At 34.7% G+C, this 27,672-nt stretch overlaps 4 protein-coding genes and 1 long non-coding RNA gene across 7 annotated transcripts in view; all 5 read left to right on the top strand.

Annotated features, from left to right (window-relative positions):
- The window catches only part of LOC128217775 (heat shock 70 kDa protein 12A-like), a 40,891-nt gene extending 34,608 nt beyond the window's left edge, over positions 1 to 6,283 (top strand). The window contains exon 10 of the mRNA XM_052925147.1: positions 5,217 to 6,283. Coding sequence (XP_052781107.1) covers positions 5,217 to 5,250 — 34 coding nt within the window. The 3' untranslated portion in view covers positions 5,251 to 6,283. The remainder of the gene's footprint in view (positions 1 to 5,216) is intronic.
- On the top strand, positions 104 to 3,804 carry LOC128217778 (uncharacterized). The gene is made up of 4 exons (XR_008258270.1): positions 104 to 225; positions 411 to 558; positions 2,353 to 2,497; positions 3,254 to 3,804. It is a non-coding gene; the product is annotated as an uncharacterized LOC128217778 (long non-coding RNA).
- Positions 6,284 to 7,396: 1,113 nt separating the features above from the next.
- LOC128217776 (heat shock 70 kDa protein 12A-like) lies at positions 7,397 to 14,818 on the top strand. 3 transcript variants are annotated; one of them, XR_008258269.1, is made up of 10 exons: positions 7,397 to 7,563; positions 7,746 to 7,884; positions 8,170 to 8,318; positions 8,525 to 8,604; positions 8,824 to 8,965; positions 9,490 to 9,640; positions 9,988 to 10,122; positions 10,284 to 10,495; positions 11,082 to 11,931; positions 13,593 to 14,818. XR_008258269.1 is itself a non-coding variant. In XM_052925150.1 (10 exons), the coding sequence occupies exons 1-10, from the start codon at positions 7,561 to 7,563 to the stop codon at positions 11,656 to 11,658; spliced, it is 1,311 nt and encodes a 436-aa protein (XP_052781110.1). In that variant the 5' UTR covers positions 7,397 to 7,560; the 3' UTR covers positions 11,659 to 11,789. The 3 variants fall into 3 exon arrangements, 2 of the variants coding, with proteins under 2 accessions (XP_052781110.1, XP_052781108.1); XM_052925150.1 differs by lacking the exon at positions 13,593 to 14,818 and having other exon boundaries at positions 11,082 to 11,372; positions 11,650 to 11,789; XM_052925148.1 differs by lacking the exon at positions 13,593 to 14,818 and having other exon boundaries at positions 11,082 to 12,547.
- Positions 14,819 to 19,715: 4,897 nt separating this feature from the next.
- On the top strand, positions 19,716 to 21,250 carry LOC128216153 (heat shock 70 kDa protein 12B-like). Its single transcript, XM_052922735.1, has 5 exons — positions 19,716 to 19,808; positions 19,982 to 20,120; positions 20,352 to 20,500; positions 20,677 to 20,756; positions 21,058 to 21,250. The coding sequence occupies exons 1-5, from the start codon at positions 19,806 to 19,808 to the stop codon at positions 21,248 to 21,250; spliced, it is 564 nt and encodes a 187-aa protein (XP_052778695.1). The 5' UTR covers positions 19,716 to 19,805.
- Positions 21,251 to 21,706: 456 nt separating this feature from the next.
- On the top strand, positions 21,707 to 25,187 carry LOC128218137 (heat shock 70 kDa protein 12A-like). The gene is made up of 4 exons (XM_052925692.1): positions 21,707 to 21,851; positions 22,199 to 22,333; positions 22,493 to 22,704; positions 23,119 to 25,187. The coding sequence occupies exons 1-4, from the start codon at positions 21,776 to 21,778 to the stop codon at positions 23,830 to 23,832; spliced, it is 1,137 nt and encodes a 378-aa protein (XP_052781652.1). The 5' UTR covers positions 21,707 to 21,775; the 3' UTR covers positions 23,833 to 25,187.
- Positions 25,188 to 27,672: the final 2,485 nt, after the last annotated feature.

Genomic DNA, 27,672 nt, shown 5'->3' on the forward strand with positions numbered 1-27,672 from the left:
CCAATAGGAAGTTTGCTTGTTTATATTGAAACGTAAAAGGAAATTAATTAGTAGTCTGTAACCTAATAACGCGTTCTCGCAATAAAAGCGTTCATAGGACAACGCCGATATGAAGTATTGTACACTGGCGAAACGAAAGAGGAAGTTATTTTGAAAAGTTAAGGTCTTTTCCGAAAATAAGTTTGCATTTATATTTGTACGATTTGTATTTTAAGGAAAACAAAGGTATGCATTTTCACCATGTTCGTTTCTGTTAAAGAACAATGTCTTTCTGCTACACTGTACCGATTATTACATGCTCCTTCAATATTGAACAACCGGAATTTTTACGTATTTATAGGACTATATGTAGTTGTTTCAAAAACAATTACTTATGACCAACTATTTGTATTAATGTTAATCCATTCAAGGCAATTAAGGCGCCATTTCTTGTTGCTATGATGGATTTTGGGACAACCTACTCCAGATGGTCTTATTCGTTTAAACATGAGTTTGAACTCGACCCAACAAAAGTCGCAACAAAAAGTTTGTATGGAGACCAGCTGGTTTCATTATAAGGTACATGTATTTGGTACTTTATTACACATCTTCTGTTGTTGTTTTTAAAAAGAACATGTGTTCTAGGTCATACGACGTTACTGAGGTATGTCGTATTTATTTTAGCTTCTAGGCCACTCTCGAATGTCAGATAAATTTGTATAAACATACACTTTACAACTTTTCTAACGCTACCAGTAGCATTTTCGCAATAACTTTAAAACTACCGAAAGGAACTGAATACTATTTTCAGGAATATAGATTAATACAGAGGACAATGTTTGATATAAAATTTACAATAAAAGAATTTTAAAAGATAACAGATTTTATTAATTATCCAGTGAAACACCTTTTTTCAAAGTCGCAAATTTAGCCAACTATTCAGTACTCCACATTCTTAACTGTATTCTTGCAAATTTTTAATAAATTAAATTTCGTTTTTATAATCGCTGTTATTACTATATTTCAATGTGATTTTATATTTATTTCCCCCCAAAAAAACCCCGATCAATAACTGTTTAATTGCTCATGTGGGCATCGATTTTATTTTTCCAAGAACTCGTTTTTAGAGGCGCGTTGCACGTGAAACTTGTGCTTACTGGTATGTAATACATGTACTTTCTAAGTAGTCTAAAAATAAATGGTTAAATTCATGGGCATTGACATTTGCATCAGTTATTAGGAAAGATTTTTGAAATGCCGAAACTGTCAAACCAAGAAAGAGCAAGAGCGATTGGTCTAATTGAAGGTGGCGCGAGTTACGATCTTGTAAGTGTTCGTTTACTTATTTTTTTGCCAGTCATTATTATTTCGTTTTCGATCAGACTTTAAAAAAAAGATATTAAATATAACTTAGGCCATTTTCAGAAACCTGCAAATTTCGCTCATTTTCAGGTTGCAAGAATACTGAACGTGCATCAGTAATACGTTTGCTTCGTAATTACAGAACGACAGGCTTTGTCCGAGACCTGCCACGCCAGCCAAGAGGACGAGCTACTACAAGAAATCAGGACAGAAACATTCTGAATACACACCTTCAAGACAGGCGACGTCGAGCTACTGATACATCGAGGGTAACAGTTGGAACGCATGGTCGCCCTATCAGCGCCCCGACTGTGCGTAGAAGGTTGAGGGAAAATGGTATACGCTGCAGACGCCCATTTTATGGGACTATACTGATCAGCACAAACTAACCCGTTTACGCTGGGCTCGTAGTCACTAACGGACGGCTGTAATATTTACCGATGAATCACGCTTTAATTAATACGATAAAGATGGTCGTGTAAGAATTTTGTTCTTAGCATTCCAAGGGCGTTTTCAAGATTGGGGACCTTGACTTTCATTTTATAAGTAATTGTATTTATCCGATAAATTTTGCGACTTTGTAAAGTGGGGGTTGCATCGAATAAAATACAAAATCTTAAAAATACGGAAATGTCTGTTCTTTGTTTTCCACCAATCACTGTCTAATATATTACTTTAACTGCCATGAAAATTTCACGCAATTATCCTCAGTAGTTTTTAAATTATTGCGAAAAGGCTAATGGTAGCGTTAGAAAAGTTGTTAAGTGTATGTTTATACAAATTTATCTGACATTCGAGAGTGGCCTAGAAGCTTAAATAAATACGACATACCTCAGTAACGTCGTATGACCTAGAACACAGGTTCTTTTTAAGTGTATAGTGTATGTCAGTAGAAACAACCACTTAACCAAGACCATATCAAAATAATTAGTATTTTGAATTGATAAACTATTGTGACTGTTTATGCAATACTAAAAACTTCTTCATCTCTCCCTTATGAACTCTTTACAGCACCGACATGTGTTCTGGTTGAACCCGATGGGGAAACTCTCTTAGCGTTTGGATATGACGCTCAAGCCAAGTACACCAGTCTAGTTGAAGCAGAGGAAAATGAAAACTGGTACTCAGGAGATTCAAGATGAAGCTATACAATAAGGTATTGTCCATACTTAATCAAGTATCCAATGGCCAATTAGATCCTTAATTCAATGTACATTAGTGTGAACCTCCTTAAGTCAGTTTAATATATATATATTTTTCATTTGAAATGCTTCGCTTAATTTTTATTTATGTTCTTTAATCACAGTTTTAGTAAGCATTTACGTGCCTTCAGTTTACGTCTGCAATAAGGTATAACTTAAAGAAACTTTTGTTATGTTTTGTGATTGAAAGTGAAAATGTTGGCCTGTTTCTCAAATTAGAAAACTACCTGTAAAAGAAGGCGATTTTCGAATTAGATTCCTATCTGATAAAATGACTTTAGTTATTCAAGAATATGTTTCATTTTTTGAACAAAACGTTTGGTGGTAAACAAAGATAATAAGTTTGCAAACATGTTTTTTACAAAGTGTACCAGGATGCTGTTACCGTTAGATAAGTTTGCAAAAAAATCTGATTTGCAAACTTAATCCGGATGTTGTTAATGTAAGCATCATCGATCATTATAATTATCAGCGTTCATCAGTTGCAAACAGCTATGAAATATAAACATAGCCCAGATAGCTTAATAATGTACTTAACACGAGATTAGGTTTTTGTCATCTTAAATTAAAATATTTTATTTACATATCACGTTGCTCTTTTTTGTCCGGTGCAAATGATTAAAAAGAAAAGCGTAAATCGATGATTTATTTATTATCTATATAATGCAAAATATCCGTTTTAAATATAACCTATGAATTTTATTTTATAGATTTCTCAAAGACGACCTTTTAAACGTGATTGAAGACCGCATTGCAGGAGCCGCTACCTCGGAGGAAATTAATTGGGTGTTGACTGTTCCCGCGATTTGGGATGGTGGTGCCAAGCAGTTCATGAGAGAAGCAGCAGAAAGCGTAAGATCGCCATGATTAAAGTAGTAATTTCATTATTAATAGTGTTAAACTTATAATGTTAGAATTTGATGATGGCGCAAATGAGGCCACAAGTGTTTCTGATGCTTAATGCAAAGCGTATTGTTAAGCCCTCGATAATCTGTTTGTAAAAGGTTATAGCTATCTTAGTCGTTTATAAATTGCAGAACTCCAAAACTAAAATTAGAGTCGGTATCACCCTAAACAACAAACATTTCGAAAATGAACCTAACAATTTCTTTATAATACCTAAGATGGCAATTACCTTAATCTTCTATTTCAACTACTGCATGTCTGAGCCTTTGACAATAAATCGATTATTTAAATGATAATGTACGTTTGGAATTTGTTGTGAAAACTAACTTTTTTGAAAACGGAACAAAAATTTTATGACCTAGCTGGTATTCCATCATACAATCTCATCATAGCTTTGGAGCCAGAGGCAGCAGCCGTTTACTGTCGATTTTTACAGAAAAAGAATGGAGAAGAGAGTTATCTATCAACATTTAAAACAGGAAGCAAAGTCCTTGTAGTTAATGCAGGAGGTGTATATAATTTTCTTAATGTTGATGCCTTTCTCAAAAATAGCATGCTAAAATACGATGAATAACATTCCTCTAAAACCGCGTAAGGTACAGGCAGATGCTATAAAATTGCAAAAAGAAACAATCGTGTAGTGTACGAATGATACCACTCTAAGCCACAGTAATGACCAGATCTAGTAACATGTTTTATGTTCATTAGAACTTCCTATAAATGAGTTGGCTGCGTTACGCACAATGTGTTACTTTATCAAACAACTATCCTGTTATATTTTTAGTTTATGTTCATCTGTACAACTAAAATATCATTTCATTCTAACACACATAACAGGCGGCACGGTTGATATTGCTGTACAAGAGGTTGCAAAAGAACGGTTCTATGAAGAACATCTACAAGGCCAGTGGTGGAAATTGGGGAGGAACGAAGGTGGACGAGGCTTATGTCATTTTTTTTTACAAAACTTGTTAGGTACGATTATAAAGACTTTTTTGTGTTCACACATGCTTTAATTTTACAATTAATTAGTGTTCTCATTAACCGGTATTAGATTCGTTTTGGCTCTATATTATGATGTTTATTACAATTAGGACAGATCAAACGATTTGCTGTTTTTCTTCTTTTTTTCCGGGTAATTTAGAAAAGGATTCTATTGTTGCATTTAAGCGGTGTTCCATGGAAGATTACATATTCACGATTCGCTATTTTGAAATGAAAAAGCGAGGCGTTGACCCATTGAAAAGTGAAAGGCCAGTGGCATTCAGAGTTTCAGAAATGTTACCAAAACTGATTAAAAAACCAGGGGCAAAAAGATTCATGAGGCCATAACGGATTCTCCATTTGATAGTACGGTGAGTATTCTTCAAAAACAAATACATTCATTGTCCTATTCTATTATTGTGTTGTTTTGTTATTGATAGTTTTAGATAAATTATCTCATTAGAATGACTAGCAAGTATTTTTTTTTTCAAATCCACAATGGTATCTTCAATTAGACTTAAAGGTCTTATGCTTTGTTCTTTTACATCGAAGCGCGCAATATTAATGTTTAAGCCACTGAGAATCGACAGTGTATTTTTTGAAAATGTCATTTATACAATATGGCTTTAAAATAACTTTGGAAGAAGAAAACATTCAAGTTAAAGTAAGAAAGAAAAAACATCGGTTCATTACATCTACGGAAAAAGATACAAAACATTTTTTTTCAGGTTTCAATAAATTGAAAGTCGATATGAGTGTTGTTACAATCTTTTTCAAAACGCAAATAATTGACCATTTGTCCATTGAACATTATTGAGCAGTCGACGATAGGTGACATAGAAGCGATTGTTTTGGTTGGAGGATTTTCCAATAGCTCTTTACTCCAGCAGTCCATTAAGTCAAGATTTGTTCGCCATACAATTATCATCCCAAATGATGCAGACCTTGTTGTCCTGAAAGGGGCCGTTATATTCGGACACAAACCAGAGCTGATTACTCAGCGAGTGAGCAAATACACGTATGGGCTTCGAATGAAAATGCCTTTTGTTGACAATGTTCACAAGGAATCTTACAAGGTGATACGTGAGGACGGGAAAGTTTGCTGTGGTAATTGTTTTGATATACACATTACAGTTGGGCAGTGCCTTTTTGTTGGAGAAGCACAAGTAGAAAAGAGCTAAACTCCAGCGAAATCAAATAAAACCGCTAAATGCTTTCCTGTTCATTTTACACATGCTACAGATCCGATGTACACAACTGACTACGGGTGCTACTGTGCAGGCAACATGATAGTCCCCATAGGAGGAAGTTGACTAGACCGATCGGTTGAAGTACGGATGATTTACGGTGGGACAGAGATAGAAGTTGAGGCCACCGAGGTCGCGACAGGGAAAGTTCATCGCCTAAATGTTGACTTCTTGAACTTAAGTTAAAAATAAGGAAGAAATGTTCTTTTTCACTGAAAACATTATTTTAGTTTAAGCAACCAATGTCTTAGAAAGTGTTGCAGGCGTTTTAACACTGAGTTTTAATTAGAAACTGTTTTGATAAAAATATATATAAAATATGAACAGTGGCCATGTTGAACTATACAATGATACTGACAATTTTTAACCTTAAACTTTGTCAGACAGGCAGTAAATGTAAATTATCAACAGAGAGAGAGAGAGTAATTTGTCAATGTAATATTGTTGTTTTTTCTATTTGGTATGAATGTATAGGAGAAAAATGATAGAACTGTAAAGTATTGTAAAAGATAAAAAAGGCCAAAACATTAGATCAGTTGTGTAAAGTTAGTGCTTATATCACATGACCAAGTAAGGCAAACACACTTTTTAATATACAAGAATCAGACGTGTCAAAACGAGAATCCACTACAAAACATCGGAATTTAGCTTACTGTTTAAAACCGTAGTAACCTTAGCCATCTCGTTCGTTCTATAAAAGGTCGAAGTAACCTTCATAAACAAATTTAATATATTGTTTCCGTAATCTTGACACTGAATCGTTCAGTACCCAGGAAACTATATTGGATATGATTGAACGTAATGAATAAAGATGAATTAAATTAGGGAATAACCGGTTTAAATAATAAACGCATAGATTGTCTTGCGAATTTAGGTGGTTTTTGATTATATATTATGATATATGGCTAAAGTTATCTAGTAGATCTCACGGGACATGCATGCGTATACCTGATTCAGGTTTCTGGACTCATATTCCAGACAAGTCAATGTATAAAAACGAAAGGCAATAACATGAATAGTTTCGAAACAGTGTACTGATTCCTAATCGTTTCGTCTTAACAAGATATATATGTTAATGCAATTTGAATTAAATGCCTCAAAGACTATCGGAGTCTCCGGACCAAAAACAAGGTTGAAATATTGTTATGGGGGATGACTCAGTAATTATAAACAAATGTAGGATTAAAGCTCTTGCACACTGAATTTACTCTCATTGCCATCTATATCGTATACAAAGTTTCATTAAAATCCCTTCAATACGTTGTGATTTTCAGGACAAGCAACTTGAATGGGGTGATTGTTCAGCATTGCCTGGATCTAGGAATATGACTCTTGGCACTACACTTGTTGACAGTGCCTTTTGTATACGTTTTAAGTATCATTGAAATCCGATCAGTAATGTGTAAATTTATCTCAGCGGATCGAAGAACAGACGGACAAAGCGGCTACTATATACGCCCACTTTGGCAAACATAAGAACATGGTTACATACGTATGAACACTTGACCGTGTTGTGATTAACAGGTTGTGCTTAGTTAACAAAGGTTTATTTGTTTTATTATGTATTTTGTTGTTGTAAATGTAATTGCATCCAGGGCACCTAGATAGGGTTGACGATAATCAATTAGGTAAAGCCTTCTTGTACTCACCCATAAATTTAAAGAAGCTTATCAAATCGTCAACCCTTGAATTGCTTTAAAAGCTATTTACGAGGATATCGGACAAATGCCGCCGAGTTGAATATCGTTTTACCAGTACGTATTTAAATAAGATATATGATAATGCAGGCGAAAACGAAAGAGGAAGTTCTTTAGAGAAGAATAGTTGTTTTCGGAAAATGAAATCAACTATTGATAAATTTGATCTTGGAATAAAATGCTATGGTTAGTAATTTTCTAAATGTTGAATTAGTTCATGTGTTAATGTTTTGATTTAACTAAGCCAATCAGTTGGCTTTGTACGGATAAATGAATATACACATTATTTGTTGGTTTAAAATTCCTCATTAGTTAATAGTTATTGACCAACTATTTGTCTAAGTGTAAGTAATATCTGTACAACGCAGGCACCACTTCTTGTTGCTGCGATTGATTTTGGAACAACGTACTCTGGATGGTCTTATTCGTTTAAACACGAGTTTGATCTTGAACCAACAAAAGTCGTGACGAAGCGTTGGTATGGAGACAGTTTAATGTCAATGAAAGGTAGCTGCAATTGATAGTTCATGATTCCCTATTTCTTTCATTATGCTTGCTTCTTTCTTTTAAAACAAAAATACATGTATATGGTCATCTGATGTCACTGAGTCAAGCATATGTTGGTAACTCTCCTATCCTAGACCCAAAAATGCTAGATGAATAAGCACAGAGTTTTTTCATATGGTAGTTTAACCACATTTTTAAATAAACAAACTTTTGAAAGATAATTGGTTATGAGAATTGCTAAGGCAAACCATTTGTCAATTTTTAAAATGTATCAATATCTTAAAGCACCGACATGTGTTCTGATCGAACCCGATGGGGAGACGTTCACATCGTTTGGATATGACGCTGAAAACAAGTACACCAGTCTAGTTGAAGCGGAGGAACATGACAAATGGTACTTCTTCAGGAGATTCAAGATGAAGCTTTATAATAAGGTAAACTGGATGGAAGCTTAAAAATGCAGAGATCTGCTATCAGAATATCTCCTTGAATCAGAGATCTCTTATTGCCATCTGAAACATTGGTTACAAAAGTGGAATCACAAGAAGAAACGATTTTGAACTTTTACTATTGTAAATAGACAAGTCACTTTAACGATACCGTAAAGGGTTTAATATATGCATGTTTTGTTTTTCAACAGAACATACATAGAGACATGGAATTAGAAGATGAAACCGGAAAGAAACTAAAAGCAAATTTTGTTTTCTCGGTTGCAATAAGGTAAATAATGTCGCTTCTATTTAATTGTATTATATTTTCTTTATCTAGGTTCCTTATATACTGTCAAGCCTTTATCGTGATTCTTTGCAAAGAAGCATAATATAACAGAGTTGGTTTTCAGGATTAGTTTTGGCGACTCTAAAGTATTTGCAGTATCAAGACTTTTAAGCTATTTTTAAGGAGTGCTTATTCATATTAATAAAATCTAAATGCTTACAGATTTCTTAAAGATGACCTGTTAAAAGTCATTGAGGAACGTATGAAAGGAGGCGTCCAACCAGAGGAGATCAGTTGGGTTTTGACGGTTCCCGCTATCTGGGATGGTGGTGCAAAGCAGTTTATGAGAGAATCGGCCGAAACGGTAAGAATAGCATTAAGTAGTTTGTATAATGATTTTTTTACATGGAAATTTAATAGGTTAATGCTAGTTTTATGCCCATTTACGCAAACATCCAGAGAAAATTGAATGATTTTGTATAGTTGAATGTTAAATGTTAAAAAAGTAAAGGGGGGGGGGGTACTTTAACATTTCCATATTCTCGCAAAGCTCGATTTTGATTCAATGGAGGTAAAATACTAATACGTATTGATTAATCAGACTGGAAATAAACAGTATTTTTTCCAGCTTTGATATTTGTCCTTGTCGTTTGGCTATTGATTGGTGTACCATTAAACACGATAATATTTGCTATCATTCATGAAGTTTGTATTGCAGTTATAGTACAATAACGCTAGTAGTTTGAAACACGCAATCACTGAACATGGCGCGTTGCATTTTCACAGTAAAATAATTGTAATATAAAGTCGTTGTGAGGTGGGTTTTTTACCAAAAACCCAAAACGACTAATCTTGAATTAAAAATATATGACACTATGATTAAAACAGGCCGGCATTTCTTCTGACAAACTGAGCATAGCATTGGAGCCAGAGGCCGCAGCCATTTACTGTCGATTGTTACCGATGGAAAACAATGACCAAGATGGCTTGTTGTCTACATTAAAAACAGGAAGCAAAGTCCTTGTTGTTGATGCAGGAGGTTTCTTTCTTAGTTTTTTTTATTTATTTCTCAGAATACATTTTGAAAAATTGAAAAATAAGATAAACAAGTAGATGAGTACAGAGTTGAAAACATTTGCTTTACGAATGAATTAACTTTAAACACGGTCAAAGAATGTAGTCAGTAGAAGTCACTTGTTGTGTGATCATTCGAATCAGGCATCAGTATTATTCTAAAAAAGTTGATATCATTACTGACTTTACGTGTCTATTTCAAACATAAGTCTTATATGTCCATATATCTCTACGTTCAAAGTCCTCAGCCTGTTAGGTATTAAAATGCATTGGTTAAGGCTAACTATAATGGCATTCTTACATAAATAACAGGCGGCACAGTTGATATTGCTGTCCAAGAGGTAGCAGAGAACGGTTCGATGAAGAACATTTTCAAGGCAAGTGGGGGTGACTGGGGCGGGACGAAGGTAGACGAGGCTTACGTGAGGTTTTTGGAAGATATGTTAGGTATAATACATTATTTAACACAGAATTTTTTGGTTCCGTTATGGTATTTTAAAAAAGTTTTTGCTTGAATACTTCAATGCCGACAAGAGTACAATATGCGTTTCGAATTTCAATACCTAGATTTGATTGCTTTTGTTTTGTTCTATTGGCGTGTAATTTAGGAAAGGACACAATTGACGAATTTAAACGATCCAATATGGAAGATTACATGTTCATGAGTCGACAATTCGAAATGAAAAAGCGAGAAGTTGACCCACTGCATAGTGATAAACCAGTGGTATTCAGAATTTCAGCAACGTTACCAGAATTAGTAAAGCAAAGAAAGGGCATGGAGATACACGACCTTATTATTCACTCTGCATATAATAACACGGTATGTACGAGTATATTCACGAGAGTCAGGTTGTAACAATTATCAATACCTTTGATATTGTAACAAGAAAACTTTATCAAGGGTAGTATTCTTACAACGTCCGTCAAAAGTCTGCCCGTTGGTAATCAGCCGTTGTCTAATGTCTTTGATATTCACCTTAAAAACTGTTATAACATGTTTATGTGCAATGTACCTCTGCAAAGGATCTATAGATTCAAGCGTGAACAGGTCATAAAATGGCACAACATTACAATACCCATGTTAGTAATGCATCTAGTTATACTGTGCGCTTATATTAAGTTTAAACTTATTTATTTTACAACGATTGTGAAACAAGTTATTACAACTTTATATTAATCACTCTCGTTGGCACAATGTTACACGAGAACGTGGTCTTGCGTTTTGGGGGAAACCGGAGTACCCGGAGGAAATGCACTTGTCCGGCTTGTTGACCACTAACCAAACTCACATGCGCCCCGGCCCGGAATCGAGCCCGGGTTACCTAGGTGAGGAGCGAGTGCGCTTATATTATGGTATATAATTAACATATCTAAAAAGGTTAAATATTGATTGCTTATTTTTGCAGGTATCAATAAAAGCGGACAAATTGAAAGTCGATATGGATATAGTTAGGAACTTTTTCAAGATCCAAGTTGACGCAATAGTTGACCATGTTTCCAATCTGCTTGATCCGTCGAACATAGGTGATATTGGAGCAATTTTGTTAGTTGGAGGATTTAACGATTGTCCGTTACTCCAGCAAGCTATGAAGACAACGTTTGTTAACCATACAATCATCATCCCAAATGAGCCAGACCTTGCAGTATTGAAGGGGGCCGTTATATTTGGACATAAACCAGAGCTGATTTCCCAGCGAGTGAGTCAATATACGTATGGGGTAAAGGCAAGGGTTCCTTTTATTGCGCATGTTCACAAAGACTCTTATAAAAAAATAATAGAAGACGGGAAAGTTTGCTGCTGCAATGTCTTTGATAAACATATTGCAGCCGGACAGTGCCTCATTATTGGAGAAGCACAAGTTGAAAAGAATTACAGTCCATTTGATTCAAGTGGAACCGCTTTAGGCTTCAACGTTTATTACACACTTGAACCAGATCCGATGTACATCACTGACGAAGGTTGCTCTCTTGCAGGCACCTTAAAAGTTCCCATAGAAGGAAGTGGGCTTGCCCGATCTGTAACGGTACGACTGATTTACGGAGGGACAGAGATAGAGGTTAAGGCGATTGAAATCGCCACAGGGAAAGTACATCGCATGAAAATTGACTTCTTGGGCTAAACTTAATTTAAAGAAGAGCTATTGAAATATTCTATGAACTGAACTGAAAAAACACAGAGTTTGGAACACGTTTTAATGGAAACAGTTGTAACGGGATCATCGAATAATAAGGAAACAGGAAGTGGAAATGGCAAAGGTGTGTACGGCACACGTACACTTTAATGGCGGTTATTTTAAATATTTTTTGTTTATATCATATTCTTGTGTTTTTGTTTGTTTTATTTTAACAATGCTTCTAAATAGTATACAACTGCTATATATCATATTTTTATCGTCTGCTCAAACCGTACGATGACATATGTTTAATATGCGTCATTTCATTGAATTTTCATGATATTTATAATGATTAAACTAAACTTACAAATACCAATACGAATTGTAAAGTATATTTCTAAACATGTTTATGTTTCATAGAGTGTTCTTGTTTTCCATTTGTTCGGAAAATGTGTGTGTGTGTGTGTGTGTGTGTGTGCGTGAGTGCGTGCGTGCGTGCGTGCGTGCGTGCGTGCGTGCGTGTGTGTGTTTTGTTCTTGTTGTTTTGTTCTTGTTTTTTGAGGGGGGGGGGGGAATAAAATATTGAAACTTAACTTGTAGTATCCACCAATGAACAGTTTTTTAACAAGAATAAATTAATTTTTAGATGGCCATGATATGTTGATGCGTGTGTGGGTTTTCTATGTTACTTTTAACATTGTGTGTCTCTCGTAAAGTGTTTGTTTGCCTTGGGCTTTAAAGCTGCACTCTCACAGATTTACCGTTTTAACAACTTTTTTTTATTTTTTGTCTTGGAAAGAGCATATTTTTGCGTAAATATCTGCAAACCAATGATAAAAGATTGCTGATAAAAGATCAGATCGCAGATTTGCATATTTCCGTTCGAAAATTAATGTTTAATGGCTTAAACCTTACTAACGGTTTAAGAAAACTGCATTAAACATAAGTTTTTGAACTGCATTATACAAATCTTGGATTTCATATTTTGTCAGCAGTCTTATACCACCAGTTTCCATGGACTTTTGCAAAACATGGCTCGTCCCTAGAAAAAAATTAAAAAAAAGTTGCCAAAACGGTCAATCTGTGAGAGTGCAGCTTTAAACAGGGTCGTTTATGCCTGCATAAAAACGTAACTATGTTGACTGTAGAGCGAGATATCTTTCATGAATAATAATATGAAGACAGAATTAGTTCACAGTACATATTCACTATTGGTTATCGCTACGAACATTCTCAAGGTGCATATCCATATCGGTACCCTCTTTGTGAAATCTACTGAAACGGTACCCTCTTTGCACATGCACCGGTCATTCTCTGCTGAAAACAAATCGGCGATGGAAAACAAGCCAGTAAATGTTCATTCAACTGATGAAAGGAGGTATGCCATGTGCAAAAGAAGTAAACCACGGAACACTAGAATGTTATAGCTATGTCTTTTTAAGTAATGTGCCCATTTTTGAATTACTGTAACTCCACAATAAGATTCACAATATCGATATGTCGTGCCTCGCCCACCACCTCTGCATGTTCCGCGGGCTTAAATGAAGCACTGGTTTGATTATGTACACCCCATACATATTAAATGTACTCATTTATATATCATATTCATACAAATGGCAATCAAAAGTCTCAAATATGTGGTAAATTCATAAAAACAACCTATTTTCGGGTTTGCAGCGGCACGGGATACCTCTTTGCTATTGATTTTTTTATATCACAGGTACCCTCTCTCTCATTTCTTAAAGCACGGGTACCCTCGTAGAAATGTAGGACCTTACTATTCCAAGATCATATTCTTCACAGGTGGCGGGGGTTTCACGAACAGTTCGTCACCGCAGGGCGATGACTTTGCTCGGGCTTGGCTGGACTGTAAGTCAAAGTCCCCACTATTCCCTGGACCTGGGGGGCCGTGGTTACAATTGACTGGTAAAAAAGAAATAAGAATTTAGAAATTTAAAACAGGCATTATACTTCAAGATCATATTCTTCACAGGTGGCGGGGGTTTCACGAACAGTTCGTCACCGCAGGGCGATGACTTTGCTCGGGCTTGGCTGGACTGTAAGTCAAAGTCCCCACTATTCCCTGGACCTGGGGGGCCGTGGTTACAATTGACTGGTAAAAAAGAAATAAGAATTTAGAAATTTAAAACAGGCATTATACTTATACTGAAAGGTTTCAATTTTCTGACTTTACTGATGTTATTATATGTGTAATTACAGAATGTTTTTAAAACGTTTTCCTACTTTTTTATCTGTTTATAACACTCATGAGTATATTAATACTAAGAAATGCATTTTAGAATTTAAAAAAATTACCCACGAAAACATGTTCAATGTTGTAAGTCGTGTATCCTGCGTGTATTTGAATAGAAGTTTTGCACTCAAAATCTGATTTAGTTATTATTTTGCACTAAATTTTGAGTACAAAACAATGAATTACTTGAAACACACATAGATAATTATTGCCTTCGACGCTGTGAAACTGTTGTTGTTTACTGAAGACTATAATCCATTGACTATGACACTGTTTTTCACTTAAAACGGGTATTTTCATTACGAAAACTGATTTGGTAAACTGAAATTAATACCGGAATTGAATAACAACGGTGCGTCCCGCAAAATTTGCCCGACAAAAAACACCGGATACTGGACTTACCGAAATACGCTTATTTACCGAAAGACGGATAAAATTACCGAAATACGCATGAAAGTTACCGAAAGACGCCTTCTAATGCATTTATTTTTAAATAATCTTGTATATATAATGATTATACGCATTGTAGCGACAATTATAAAAAAAAATATTTATAGAAGAGATTTGCTGACGAATTGCTGACCATATAAACAAAGAAGGATTTTTTTAAAGTTTTTCTGTTTGTTTTTAATGTTTTAAATGTTTTACTGTTATGTGAAATAATTAATTGAATTGACGACTGTTATTTTTTGTTAGTCCAAGAGCGTTTCGTTGCAGATAGATGTCTTTTTATCATTAAAAGATAGAAAGAAAACTGTCTACATCCAGGCCACACCACGTGGAGGCGCTCTTATTTTTTTCAATTGTATTCCTTCTTTGTCTATATGGTCAGCAATTGGTCAGCAACTCTCTTCTATTTCTATATGGTCAGCTTATCTGTCAGCAGTTTAGTTTTGACCCAAATATCCACTGTTTTGCGGTTACCCGGACATAATTTTGTCCGGACACGAGGAAAGTTTGCTCGCAAAGAATGTGAAGCATAAAAATACCTTCAAAAAAGACGAAGTCGACGTTGCAGGTTTAAATTTTAAGTAAAAACAAATAAGAAAATAGGGGAAATTCAGAAGTATACACAAAAAATCCGCAAGGCCATAAAATATGTGCGGGCGCAAAAAAAAAGTTTCTTTATTTTGTTTTTGTTTTTCGTATTTTAGGTGCGGCAAATGCGACGAAAAAATGATCAATTTGTTGTGGCCTTACAAGTCATTTGAATGTATAAATTGGCAGGATATTTTAATTACCAAGAAAACGGCAAATTCACAGGATCTCACAAGACTAGGTGACTGTCTAAGGGAATCGATGGTTAAGCAAGGAGGCTGTCGCTTCACAGTATCTCAGAGACTGGGAGTCTGCCCATGTTAAAATTTGAGGATGGCCTAAATAAGGCCACAAATGTTTCTGATGCGTTATGCAAAGCGTGCGCTCGATAACCTGTTTGTAAAAGGTAATTGCTACCTTAGTCGTTTTAAACATTGCAGAACTCCTAATTAACCTAGCGATTTCTTTATAATTCCTCTTTTTTAACTATGTGTTACTGCATAAATATTTCTCTTCTTTATTCGTATTGCTACTGTTTCCTTTTGTAAAACTATGTCTGGACCTTTGATAACAAATCGTTTTTTTAAATAATAACATACTTTTGGGGTTTGTTGTGAAAACTAACTTTTTGAAAAAGGAACACAATTTCTATGACCTTTGTTAAACACAGTCTGGTATTCCATCTAAAAATCTCATCATAGCTTTGGAGCCAGAAGCAGCAGCCGTTTACAGTCGATTTTTACAGAAAAAGAATGGATTTAAAACAGGAAGCAAACTCCTTGTTGTTGATGCGGGAGGTTTATCTTGGTTCTTAATGTAAATGCCTTTCTCAAAAATAGCATGCTAAAAATACGATGAATTACATTCCTCTAAAGGTGCGTTAGGTATAGGTAGATGCTTTAATATTAAGATAAAAAAGAATCAATCGTGTATTGTACGAATGAAACCACTCTTAGCTGAAAAGTAATTATCAGTTCTAGTAACATGTTGTGTGTTCATTAAAACCTCTTTTAAATAAGTTGTCTGCGTTACGCACTATGTGTTACTTCATCAAACAACTATCCTGTAAAATTTTAGTTCATCTATACAACTTAATCATCATTTCTTTCTCACACACATAACAGGCGGCACGGTTGATTTTGCTGTACAAAAGATTGCAGAGAACGGTTCAATGAAGAACATCCACAAGGCCAGTGTTGGAGATTGGGGAGGAAAGAAGGTAGACGAGGCTTATGTCATTTTGATACAAAACATGTTAAGTTCGAACATGAAGACTTGTTTGGTTCACATTTGTTTTTATTTGACATTTTTGAAGGAGGAAGTGGACTAGATTCGTGTTGTCATTTATATAATGTTTAAACAGGGGCAAAAAGATTTATGAGGCCATAACGGATTCTCCATTTGATAGAACGGTGAGTATTCTTCAAAAATAAATACATTCATTGTCCTATTCTATTAGTGTGTTGTTTCGTTATCGACAGTCTTAGGTAAATAATCTTATCAAAATTACTAGCAAGTCTTTTTTCAAAGCCACAATAATATCTTCAGAAAAACTTAAAGGTCTTGTGCTTTTTTTTACATCGAAGCCACTGATGATCGACAAAGTGTATATAATTTGAACACGTCATTTGTACAATATGGCTTTAGAATAACTTTCGAAGCAGAAAACATTCAAGTGTTCAAGTAAGAAAGAAGCAACATCGGTTCATAACATCTACAGAAAATACCAAACATTTTATTTCAGGTTTCGATCCAAGTTGACAAATTGAAAGTCAATATGAGTGTTATTACAACCTTTTTCAAAACGCAAATAGATGCAATAGTTGAACATGTGTCAACATTATTGAGCAGTCGACGATAGAAGATTTTTTTGATTGGAGTATTTTCTAATTGCTTTTTACTTCAGCAGGCAATTAAGTCAAGACTTGTTAGCCATACAATTATCATCCCAAATGATGCAGACCTTGCAGTTTTAAAGGAGGCTGTTATATTCGGACACAAACTAGAGCTGATTACTCAGCGAGTGAGCAAATACATATATGGGCTTCAGATGAAAAGGCCTTTTGTTGACAATGGAATTTTACAAGGTGATACGTGAGGACGGGAAAGTTTGCTGCGGTTATTGTTTTGATATACATATTACAGCTGGGCAGCCTTTATGTTGGAGAAGCACAAGTAGAAAAGAGCTACACTCCAGCGACATCAAGTAAAACCGCTATATGCTTTCCTGTTTACTATACACATGCTACAGATCCGATGTACACAACAGACGACGGGTGCTACTGTGCAGGCAACATGATAGTTCTAATAGGAGGAAGTGGACTAGACCGATCGGTTGAAGTACGGATGATTCACGGTGGGACAGAGATAGAAGTTGAGGTCGTGACAGGGAAATTTCATTGCCTTAAGATTGGCTTCTTCAGCTAAAGTTAAAAAATAAAAAGAAGAAGGAATTTTCTTTTTGACTGTTAACTTTATTTTAGTCCAAGCAAGCAATGTCTTAGAAAGTATTGCAGACGTTTGAACACTGAGTTTTAATAAGAACTTGTTTCGATCAAAATATAAATAAAACATGAACAGTGGCTATGTTGAACATTACAATGATACTTGCAAACTTTAACCTGAAACTTTGTCAGACAGGCAGTAAATGTAAATTATCAACAGAGAGTGAATTTGTCAATGTCAGTGTTTTTTTTCTATTTTGAATGAATATATAAAAAATAGAACTTTCAAATATTGTAAGGTAATTACTTTCTTGTGTTCGTTACTTTTAAATAAAAAATGCCAAAAATAAAAAGGCCTAAAACTAGTTCGTTGAGTATAATCAGTGATTAAATATTGATTTACTGGGTTTAAAATTATGTTCCAACGTTAAGTTTGTTTATATTTGTTTATGTACATGTCTGGTAGAAGGTTATGTTTCTGTTCCAAAAATATCAAAACATCGGTATCTAGTTCACTGTTTAAAAAATTAGTTAAAGCCATCTCGTGTGATAGTTCTAAGAAAGATTAAAGTAGCCTTCATAAACAAAATTATTATTGTTGCCGTTATCTTGACACTGAATAGTTCAGTACCCTGGGAACTATATTCGATGTCACTTACTGAATAAAGTTAGGATGAAGTAAATCAGGCAGTATTAATTTGTTTATTATATTATATAATACATGTAGATGGCTTAAGTAATCTAGTAGAACTCACTGGACATGCATGCGTATACCTGATTCAACTTTCTGGAGTTATACGCCGGAAAAAGCAGTGTTTAATAAGGAAGGGCAATTACTTGAATAGTAACGAAACAGTGTAATGATTCCTATGCACTTTGAATCGACAAGATATATCTGTTTCTGCAATTTGCTGATAAAGCCCTCTGTATATGTTTTAAGATTCATTGAAATTCGTTTCAGTAGTGTGTAAGTTGCTTGGTTAACAAGGTTCGGATGTTCTATTGTGTATGTTGTTGTTGTGCAGGGAGGTGCGTCTAGGTTTTTAGATAGGGTTAACGATAAACGATTTGTTAAAGCATTATTGTACTCTCCCTAAACCTACAGTAGCTGATCAAATCACCTTATAAACAAAGTTAGTATATTATTACCGAAATCTTGACACTGAAATGTCGGTACCATGGGAACTATATGAGATTGCGTTGCCTATACTGTTTAAAGGATAGGATTAAGTTAATCAGGGAATGGTCAGGTTTAAATAATGAACGCATTGTTTGTCTTCAGAAGTAATAGTTTATTCTACATTATGATGGATGGCCAAAGTGAACTTGGAGACATCAGGGGACATACATGCGTATTCCTGATGCAGATTTCTGGAGTTATACGCCAGACAAATCCGGGTTATATAGCGAAAAGCAATTATTTTAATAGTTACGAGACAGTGTTATGGTTCCTATTCATTTCTACTCAATAACTTTGAATTAGTTACCTTGAAGGCTATATGAGTTATGCTCCGGATAAAAAAGGTTAAGATTATGTAATGGGGGATGACGCAGTAAATATGATAAGTAGGATAATAGCTCTTGCGCACTGCAATTCCTCAAATTGCTATCTTTCTTTATACCAATTTTCGTAGCATTCATTTAATACGTTTTGATTTATGGTCAGGCCAATCAACTTACTTATTAATGCATATTGTGAAATTGGAATGGGGGTAGAGTTCAAAATTGACAGTAGATGGGATTATTATGACTCTCGGGCACTACACTTACTGATAAAGCCCTGTATGTATTTAAAATTGAAATCCCATCAGAACAGTGTAAGGTAATCTCAGCGGACTGAAGGACAGACGGACAAAGCCGTGACTTTATACGCCCACCATGGCAAACATAAGAATATAGCAAATACAGATGAACACTTGGCCGGGTTGTGATTTACAGGTGTTGTGTTGTTCTATTATGTTTTTGTTTTTGTGAAGGGAATTGCGTCCTGGATACTTAGATGGGTGGACGATAAATCATTCGGTAAATCCTTATTTAACTCACCGACAAACTTACAGTAGCTGATTAAGCTGTAATGTCAACATTTGCATTGCTAAAAAGCTAGCTATGAGAATATCGACCACATGCCGCTTTGTTGAATATTATGTATTTAAACCGTGCGCATTTAAATACGATATAAGGTAATGCAGGCGAAACCGAAAGAAGAAGTTTATTAGAGAAAACTAGATGTGTTTGGAAATAAAGTCGACCGTTGAAAAATTGATTTTGGAATAAAAAGCAATGGTAAATCATTTTCTCAATGTTAAAGTAGTTATGTTTTAATGTTTTGTTCTAACTAAACCCAACAGTTAGCTTTGTACGGATAAATATTTATACACATAACTGTTGGTTTATAATTTCTCATTAAGTATTGATCAACTATTTGTCTAAGTGTGAGTAATATCTGTACAATGCAGGCACCACTTCTTGTTGCTGCGATTGATTTTGGAACAACGTACTCTGGATGGTCTTATTCGTTTAAACACCATTTTCATCTTGACCCAACAAAAGTCGTGACGAAGCGTTGGCATGGAGACCAGTTAATGTCAATGAAAGGTTTATGTAATTTCATTACTACTTTTTTCTTTCATTAAAACAAAGTATATATGTATATGGTAATAAAATGTTACTGGGTCAAGTATATTATTTTTTACTAGTCTCTTGACCAAAGAATGACAGATTAATAAGTACCGATTTTAGTTTATATTTTAAGTCCATATGCTATTACATTCCACTATTAAAAACAAAACATTTGAAAGATTATTGGTATTTAAAATTGTTTTACAGCACCGACATGTGTTCTGATCGAACCCGATGGGAACACTTTCTCAGCGTTTGGATATGACGCTGAAAACAAGTACACAAGTCTAGTAGAAGCGGAGGAACATGACAAATGGTACTTCTTCAAAAGATTCAAGATGAAGCTTTACGATAAGGTAAAGCTAGACGGACGCTTTAAACATTTGAGGTCTCGTATTGGCATTTGTAACATAGGTAACAAAAGGTGGAATAACAAAACAAAACGATGTTGAAATTAAAACTAAGTATATATAGAAGTCAGTTTTACTCTACCGTAAATGATACAAAATAGGTACATTTTGTTTTTCAACAGGACATAAAGAGAGACATGGAAATTGAAGATGAAACAGGAAAGAAACTTAAAGCAAATTTCGTTTTCTCGGTTGCAATAAGGTCAACTTTGTCTTTGTAATTTGATAATGTTATCTTTCTTTATCTTAAAAGAAAATATACTGTCAATTCTATAACCGTAAGCCTTAGCTAAGAAGCTTACTATGACTACGATGCTTGATTTTCAAAACTAGTTTAAACTACCTTAAATTTCAAAACATGAATTGATTAACCATTATCAATACAATGTCAATGGACAATAACGTTTACACCAAAGTAAGATCATATGGCTGCAGCATAATTACATTTTTATTTAGTATTTCATGAGTGCATACTCGTATTACCTTAATATAAACTTTTACAGATTTCTTAAAGATGACCTTTTAAAAAGCATTGAAGAACGTGTTAAGGGAGGCTGCAGACCCGAGGAGATCAGTTGGGTTTTGACAGTTCCCGCTATCTGGGATGATGGTGCGAAGCAGTTTATCAGAGAATCAGCCGAAAGTGTAAGAATAGCCCTAAGTAGTTTATATCTTAATTCTATAAATGGTTTTTGATAGGCAGATGCTAGCGAAATGTTTTTCAATCCGAGAAAAATAATGACATTGCTCCAATTATGTGGAAAATATCAGGGGTCTGGGAGTACTCAAAAACCCAGCCTAAAATTGCATTACTTGATTTTGTTTCAATTAAGGAAAACCTACTAAAATGTATTGATTAATTGAACTCAAAATAAATACTGTTTGTTTTTGTATTTGCTGTTTGGCTTTCGATTTTTGTAACATCAAACACATATTGTTTGACATTTTTCTTAAAGAGTACATGTATATTGCATTTTCTGTATATTACAATGACGCTAGTAGTTTAATAAAACGAAACACAGAGACACTGGACAAAGCGATACGCATTTCCATAGTAAAATAATTGGATTGTGGAGTTGTTGAGAGTTTATTTACCAAATACAACTCTTTGAAAATGAAATGCATATGAAACTATGATTATTACAGGCCGGTATTTCTTCTGACAAACTGGTCATAGCATTGGAGCCAGAAGCCGCAGCAGTTTACTGTCGATTTTTACCGATGGAAAATAGTGACCAAGAGGGTTCACTGTCTACATTAAAAACAGGGAGCAAAGTCCTTGTTGTTGATGCAGGAGGTTCGGGTTTTTTCTAAGTGTTTGGTGCATTTCTCGAAAAACATGTTGAAAAATTGAAAATTAAGATAAATAACAAGTACATGATTAAAGACTTGAAAATCCACAATTTGCTGTACAAATAAAATTTAAACACGGTCAAAGAAAATAGACTCTAGTAGTGTGATCATTAGAACCATACATCAGTGTTCTTCTAAAAAGTTGACTACATTACTGACTTTAGGGGTCTATTTCAAAAAATTGTCTTATATATCTCTGAGATCCTAACTACGTTCTTATTTCTCAGCCTGTGAGGTATCGAAATCCATTGGTTAAGGCAAACTATAATGCCATTCTAACTAAAATAACAGGCGGCACGGTTGATATAGCTGTCCAAGAGCTAGCAGAGAACGGTTCGTTGAAGAACATCTTCAAAGCCAGTGGCGGTGACTGGGGCGGGACAAAGGTCGACGAGGCTTATTTGAGGTTTTTAGAAGACATTATAGGTATATCTTATTATTAATGCTTTGGTTTAGCAATAGTATTTTAAAAAAAGTTTTTGTTCGAATACTTCATTGGCGATAATAGTACAATGCCATATGCATTTAAAATTTGACTAGACACATTTAATTCCTATGATATTGTTCTATTGGCTTGTATTTAAGGAAAGGACTCCATTGACGAATTTAAACGATCCTATATTGAAGACTACATGTTTATGAGTCGCCACTTCGAAATGAAAAAGCGAGAAGTTGACCCACTGAATAGTGATAAACCGGTGGTGTTCAGAATTTCAGCAACGTTACCACAATTAGTGAAGCAAAGTAAAGGCAAGGAGATACACGACCTAATCAATGACTCTACATTTAAAAACAAGGTATGTTCGAGTATATTTTACGAGTTTTTCTCTTCTTCATTTTACTTCATTTTGCTAATATATTTTGTTTGAGTAAATTGCTTAGTAAAGGATGCATTAACAAAATGTAATATGTTTTAAACAATTACCGAATTGGTTTTCATACGTGAAACCACTTAAGCAAGTCCGCTGCCTACAGTCTCTGATATTCAACTTAAAATACCGTAATAACATGGTTATGTGCATTGTAACTCTTTGGTGGCCCAAAGTTTCTATAGATTGCAGGCTTGCGAGAAAAAAACAACATAAAATGGCACAAAAATTTGAATACCCATGAATTAAATGTACCTAGTTATACTGTCCGCTGTTATTAAAGTTATGGTATGGAAAGTAATACGTTTAAAAACGTTAAATATTGGCTGCTTTATCTTGCAGGTGTCAATAAAAGCCGACAAATTAAAAGTCGATATGGATGTAGTGAAGAACTTTTTCAAGATCCAAATTGACGCTATAGTTGACCACGTTTCCAATCTGCTTGACCAATCAACCATAGGTGATATAGAAGCAATTGTTTTAGTTGGAGGATTTAACAATTGTCTTTTACTCAAACAAGCAATAAAGTCAAAGTTTGACAAACATTCAATCGTCGTCCCAAATGATCCAGACCTTGCAGTCTTGAAGGGGGCCGTGATATTTGGACATAAACCAGAGCTGATTTCCCAGCGAGTGAGCAAATACACCTATGGCGTAAAGTTGAGGGCGAATTTTAATGAACATGTTCACAGAAAATCTTATAAGGTTATAGCCAAGAACGGAGATGCTCACTGCGAAAACGTCTTTGATAAACATAGCACAGCTATGAAGTGCCTCATTGTTGGAGAAGAACACGTTGAAAAAAGCTACTATCCACAGGAATCAAGCAATACCGTTCTATGCTTTAAATTTTATTACACCCTTGATCCAGATCCGATGTACGTTACCGACGAAGGTTGTCATTTTGCAGGTAAATTGGAAGTTCCAATTGAAGGAAGTGGATTTGCCCGATCGGTTAAAGTACGGATGATTTACGGAGGGACAGAGATAGAGGTCGAGGCTACTGAGGCCGCTACTAGGAAAGTGCATCGCCTAAAAATTGATTTCTTGAGATAAACGTTCGTACAAATAAAAAACGTATCTTAAAAGTGTAATATGTTTGTTTATGTTAAGGTTGTTCCAGACGTCTTAGGAACTTTCAAACAGATCTTGGACCAGTTTATTAAAATTAAACAGTTGTTATGAAAGTATGTACTGAACTGAATTATCAAACAATAAATATATGGAAACTGAAAATGAATCCATTTGTGTAGCAGTTTACAAAATTAAAGTTTTAGAGCATGCGACAGAGGGAAATAGTTGCTGTACATACCTCTTAGAATGCATGATATATGAAAATATATTACCTGCATATTCAATTTGATGTTCATAAATTATTATCTAATTTGGTCAAAATAGTACTAATTCTATTTTTAATTCGATTTGTTGTAACAACCATTGCATTGAAAAATCAAAGTAATCTTAGTTTTGTTTGGAAAAGTTTTTTCTGTCTTTTCGGAAATGTTATGTCTCGAAACCTCACTTTTTTAGGAAAGTATTCAATTTGTTTATGCCGAAATATTGACCCTGAACGTGTCAGTAACCAGTAAACATCCTGACATGTTATCAAATATCATATCTATATAAAAGGCTTGATATTTTGATACATGTGTGATCAGTCTGTGGTGTTGAGAATGTTGCGTGTCTTTCGTTTAGTAACTGTTTCCTTTAGCCTTTCAACATGTTCTTCGTTAGATTTTCGGCTACTGGGCTTGTCCCTGCAGTTTCTTGTATGTTCATCGATAGTCCAATTTAATGAGGTTATGGTTGTGTTTGTTGTTGTTTTAATTGTTGATGTTGTTCTGACTGTTGTTGTTGTTATTTTTTGTTGCTGTGATTGATTATCCCATAAAACAGTCCTTTAATATTAACATGATACCCTTTTAAATACATTGAATCAGTTTATCTCAGTTCTTTGTTATTCCACATGTGTGCTCTTTTTAATGGTGCATTATATTCATGTATTTATATATTCATCAGTTTATCTCAAATCCTTGTTACTCTATGCTTTTATTCATAGAATACTAAATTCTTGCGTCTTTAATTATATACAATTTACAACTTTCTCAAATTTAGAAACGCAACTTTTTCACCACAGTGTATCAATTTTCGCCTATTACTACCTATTTTCTCTATTGTTGTAACAAAAAATATATCCCCAATCTCAATTCGACAAAAAATAGCGATTGGGAAAGGGGGAACAAACCATTGAAACTTGAAACACGACTCCCTTCTTTATCATAGTTTATATAAAACATTAAAATATATCTCCCTAAGACCGTAAATGAAATATACGATCTCTAAAACATTTTATGAGACAGACATAGAAGTGGCGAAAAATTATGTAGCTTTGACTTTTCCAAGAAAGATTAAATAAATTCTAAATGTGATTGAGCACATATCTTGTTCAGTGAACTTTATACAACCTCAAGTCTTTTTTTTAAATAAATTGGTTAACGGATCCGCAGCCCATTTTTTCAAAAACTCCAAAAAAAGAGCAAAAAAATGAAAAAAGAAAAGTAAAAAGAAATCGGATATTTTTTTCTGTGGACGTGAAAATTGATGTATTTTCATATGTTTATATGTTCATGTAACATCTGTTGCCCGTTCCTTTGTTACATTAGGGAACAGTTTTAAAGAAATAATTTCAAAATCTAGCGGCCTCATGCAATGAAGCTGAGATCATAAATAAAATAAATTCTCCTTTTCAACATTTCATCTGCATTTAAACGATTGTTTTGTAATACTGTCAACTCAACTTTAAGCGACATAATTGCATCAGCATCAGGTGAAGCAAAATAACACAATATGTATGCGTCAACCGATGAAAAAGACTGGATGGAGATATCACCAGAAAAGACTTGCAACCAGGTCTTAGTATTTGGAAACCGGTTCTTCAAGGCTGATGTCTGTATCTTCGCATACAAATAAGTTTGCAACCAGGTCTTAGTATTTGGAAACCGGTTCATCAAGGCTGATGTCTGTATCTTTGCATAGAAGAAGAAGAAGAAGAAGAAGAAGAAGAAGAAGAAGAAGAAGAAGAAGAAAGAAGAAAGAAGAAGAAGAAGAAGAAGGTTTATTCATGGAGATATAAATAATACAAATAAGTTTTTAAGTAAATATATCGACCTGTGTTGTTTATTATTGTTATGCCATATATTCATATTTATGGCAAAAGTGTTTTCTTGTTCCAAACATTATTCACAGTTTAAATGTAAAAAACTCCATTTTAGAATTGGCCTGATCTAGTGTAAAGCTTTATCACACAGGACTACAACTTAACATACCTGTAAAAAGGCTCTTTTTAAAAAAAGACAAAACAAAAAGTGACACTAAAAGTGAAAGTTCGTAAAAATATTGATTTTATGTGACATTATTTTAAGCTGAAATAAATAAAATGCTTACATCATGATTACATTAATTTTAATCTAAAATTGGTAGGAGAGAACATTGGACTGTAAAGCTATACATGTGTGTATCACAAAGTGAGCATTTGAACATATCAATATTAATTATAATATTGAGGCATTGCAGACATTGTGTTGCATAGAAGTTAAAACGTAATTAAGCTTTTCTTTATTTTCATTTATATGTGTCTATGAACATGTCTTTTCTGTTAGTTGATATTTTGATCTTTGGGTTTTGGGTTTTGCCACTAACACTATGAAAAATACATGTATTGTAAAAAAAATGAGTAGTAACTTGTCTGGATTCCTTTTATTTCCGCATCACCGTCCAACATTTTAAAAAAATATCCGTTTAACCAATTTATAAAAAGAAAATGGCCCAATATAACAAATTTGAGCCACTGTAGAGTCAAAACAACCATGTCGCAGACTAAGAATAACTAAAAACCAAAACATGTCAACACTTCATTATCAAATGTTTCTCCGAAGACTGGATTTAAATTTAAACACAGGAACATCTATATAAAACGTAATAAACACCATTTTTTCGAAAAAAAAAGTCAATTACTGGGGGTCTTCTATGACGCGGCGGACGAGGAAAAAGTTCCAGAAGATGCGCGGTTAATATCCAAGGAAGTTCCGGTTCCGGTTGAGTGACAAACTGATCTAGATTACTGTCACTATGGTTTTACTGATTGTATACCCGGAACATTTGCCAAACGTCAGGGGAGGGACCTCATTACTTGCGTCAAGCCGGATGGGCAATTCAGCTGGGACAGTCGATAACGGAGCGGGTGGAAAACGAACTGTGAATTCCCGCAGTAATGACGTCACTCGAGGATGTTCTATCCGAAACACGACATGGTGACGTCCGAAGTCAGTATCCTTCCGTAGCAAGACGTCGAACGATCTTATTTCGGTTGCCAGTCTCACTAGCAAATTTGACACATGAGACTTGTATGAGGCCAACGCTACGCATTTGGTCGCCTGGATGCAGCTGAGGCTTGCTAACATTTCCGAATGGGAAACAAGAAAGCAGACCCCTTTCGAGTCTCTCGTTGAACTTGGTAAGCAGGAACATCCTGATATGGTATGTCAAGAATGACGTTGGGTGTCCGCTCCATCTTATCAGCAATTTTGTTCTTGTCACTTGTGACCAGTTATTCCCAAGCGGATCCAGTGATCTGGCGCCACCTCCATAAATATCGTTTACTTTTATTTCCCATATAGGAGAATAAAAGTAAAAAATACGCCCAAAATGCACCATATCGGTTGAGCACCGATTTATGTGACGTCAGCAGAGTGAAATTAGGCTGTTTGCACAGACGTGAAATACGGACAACCGTATTTTGATTTATGTTATGGATGTGGATTTTTGATGGTTATATAATAAACTTGTATGTTGGAGTTTTATCTTAAGCATATTTCCGCACGATATTTTCACGCTTCG

Source organism: Mya arenaria, chromosome 14, assembly GCF_026914265.1.
Source record: "Mya arenaria isolate MELC-2E11 chromosome 14, ASM2691426v1".
Classification (NCBI taxonomy): Eukaryota; Metazoa; Mollusca; class Bivalvia; order Myida; family Myidae; genus Mya; species Mya arenaria.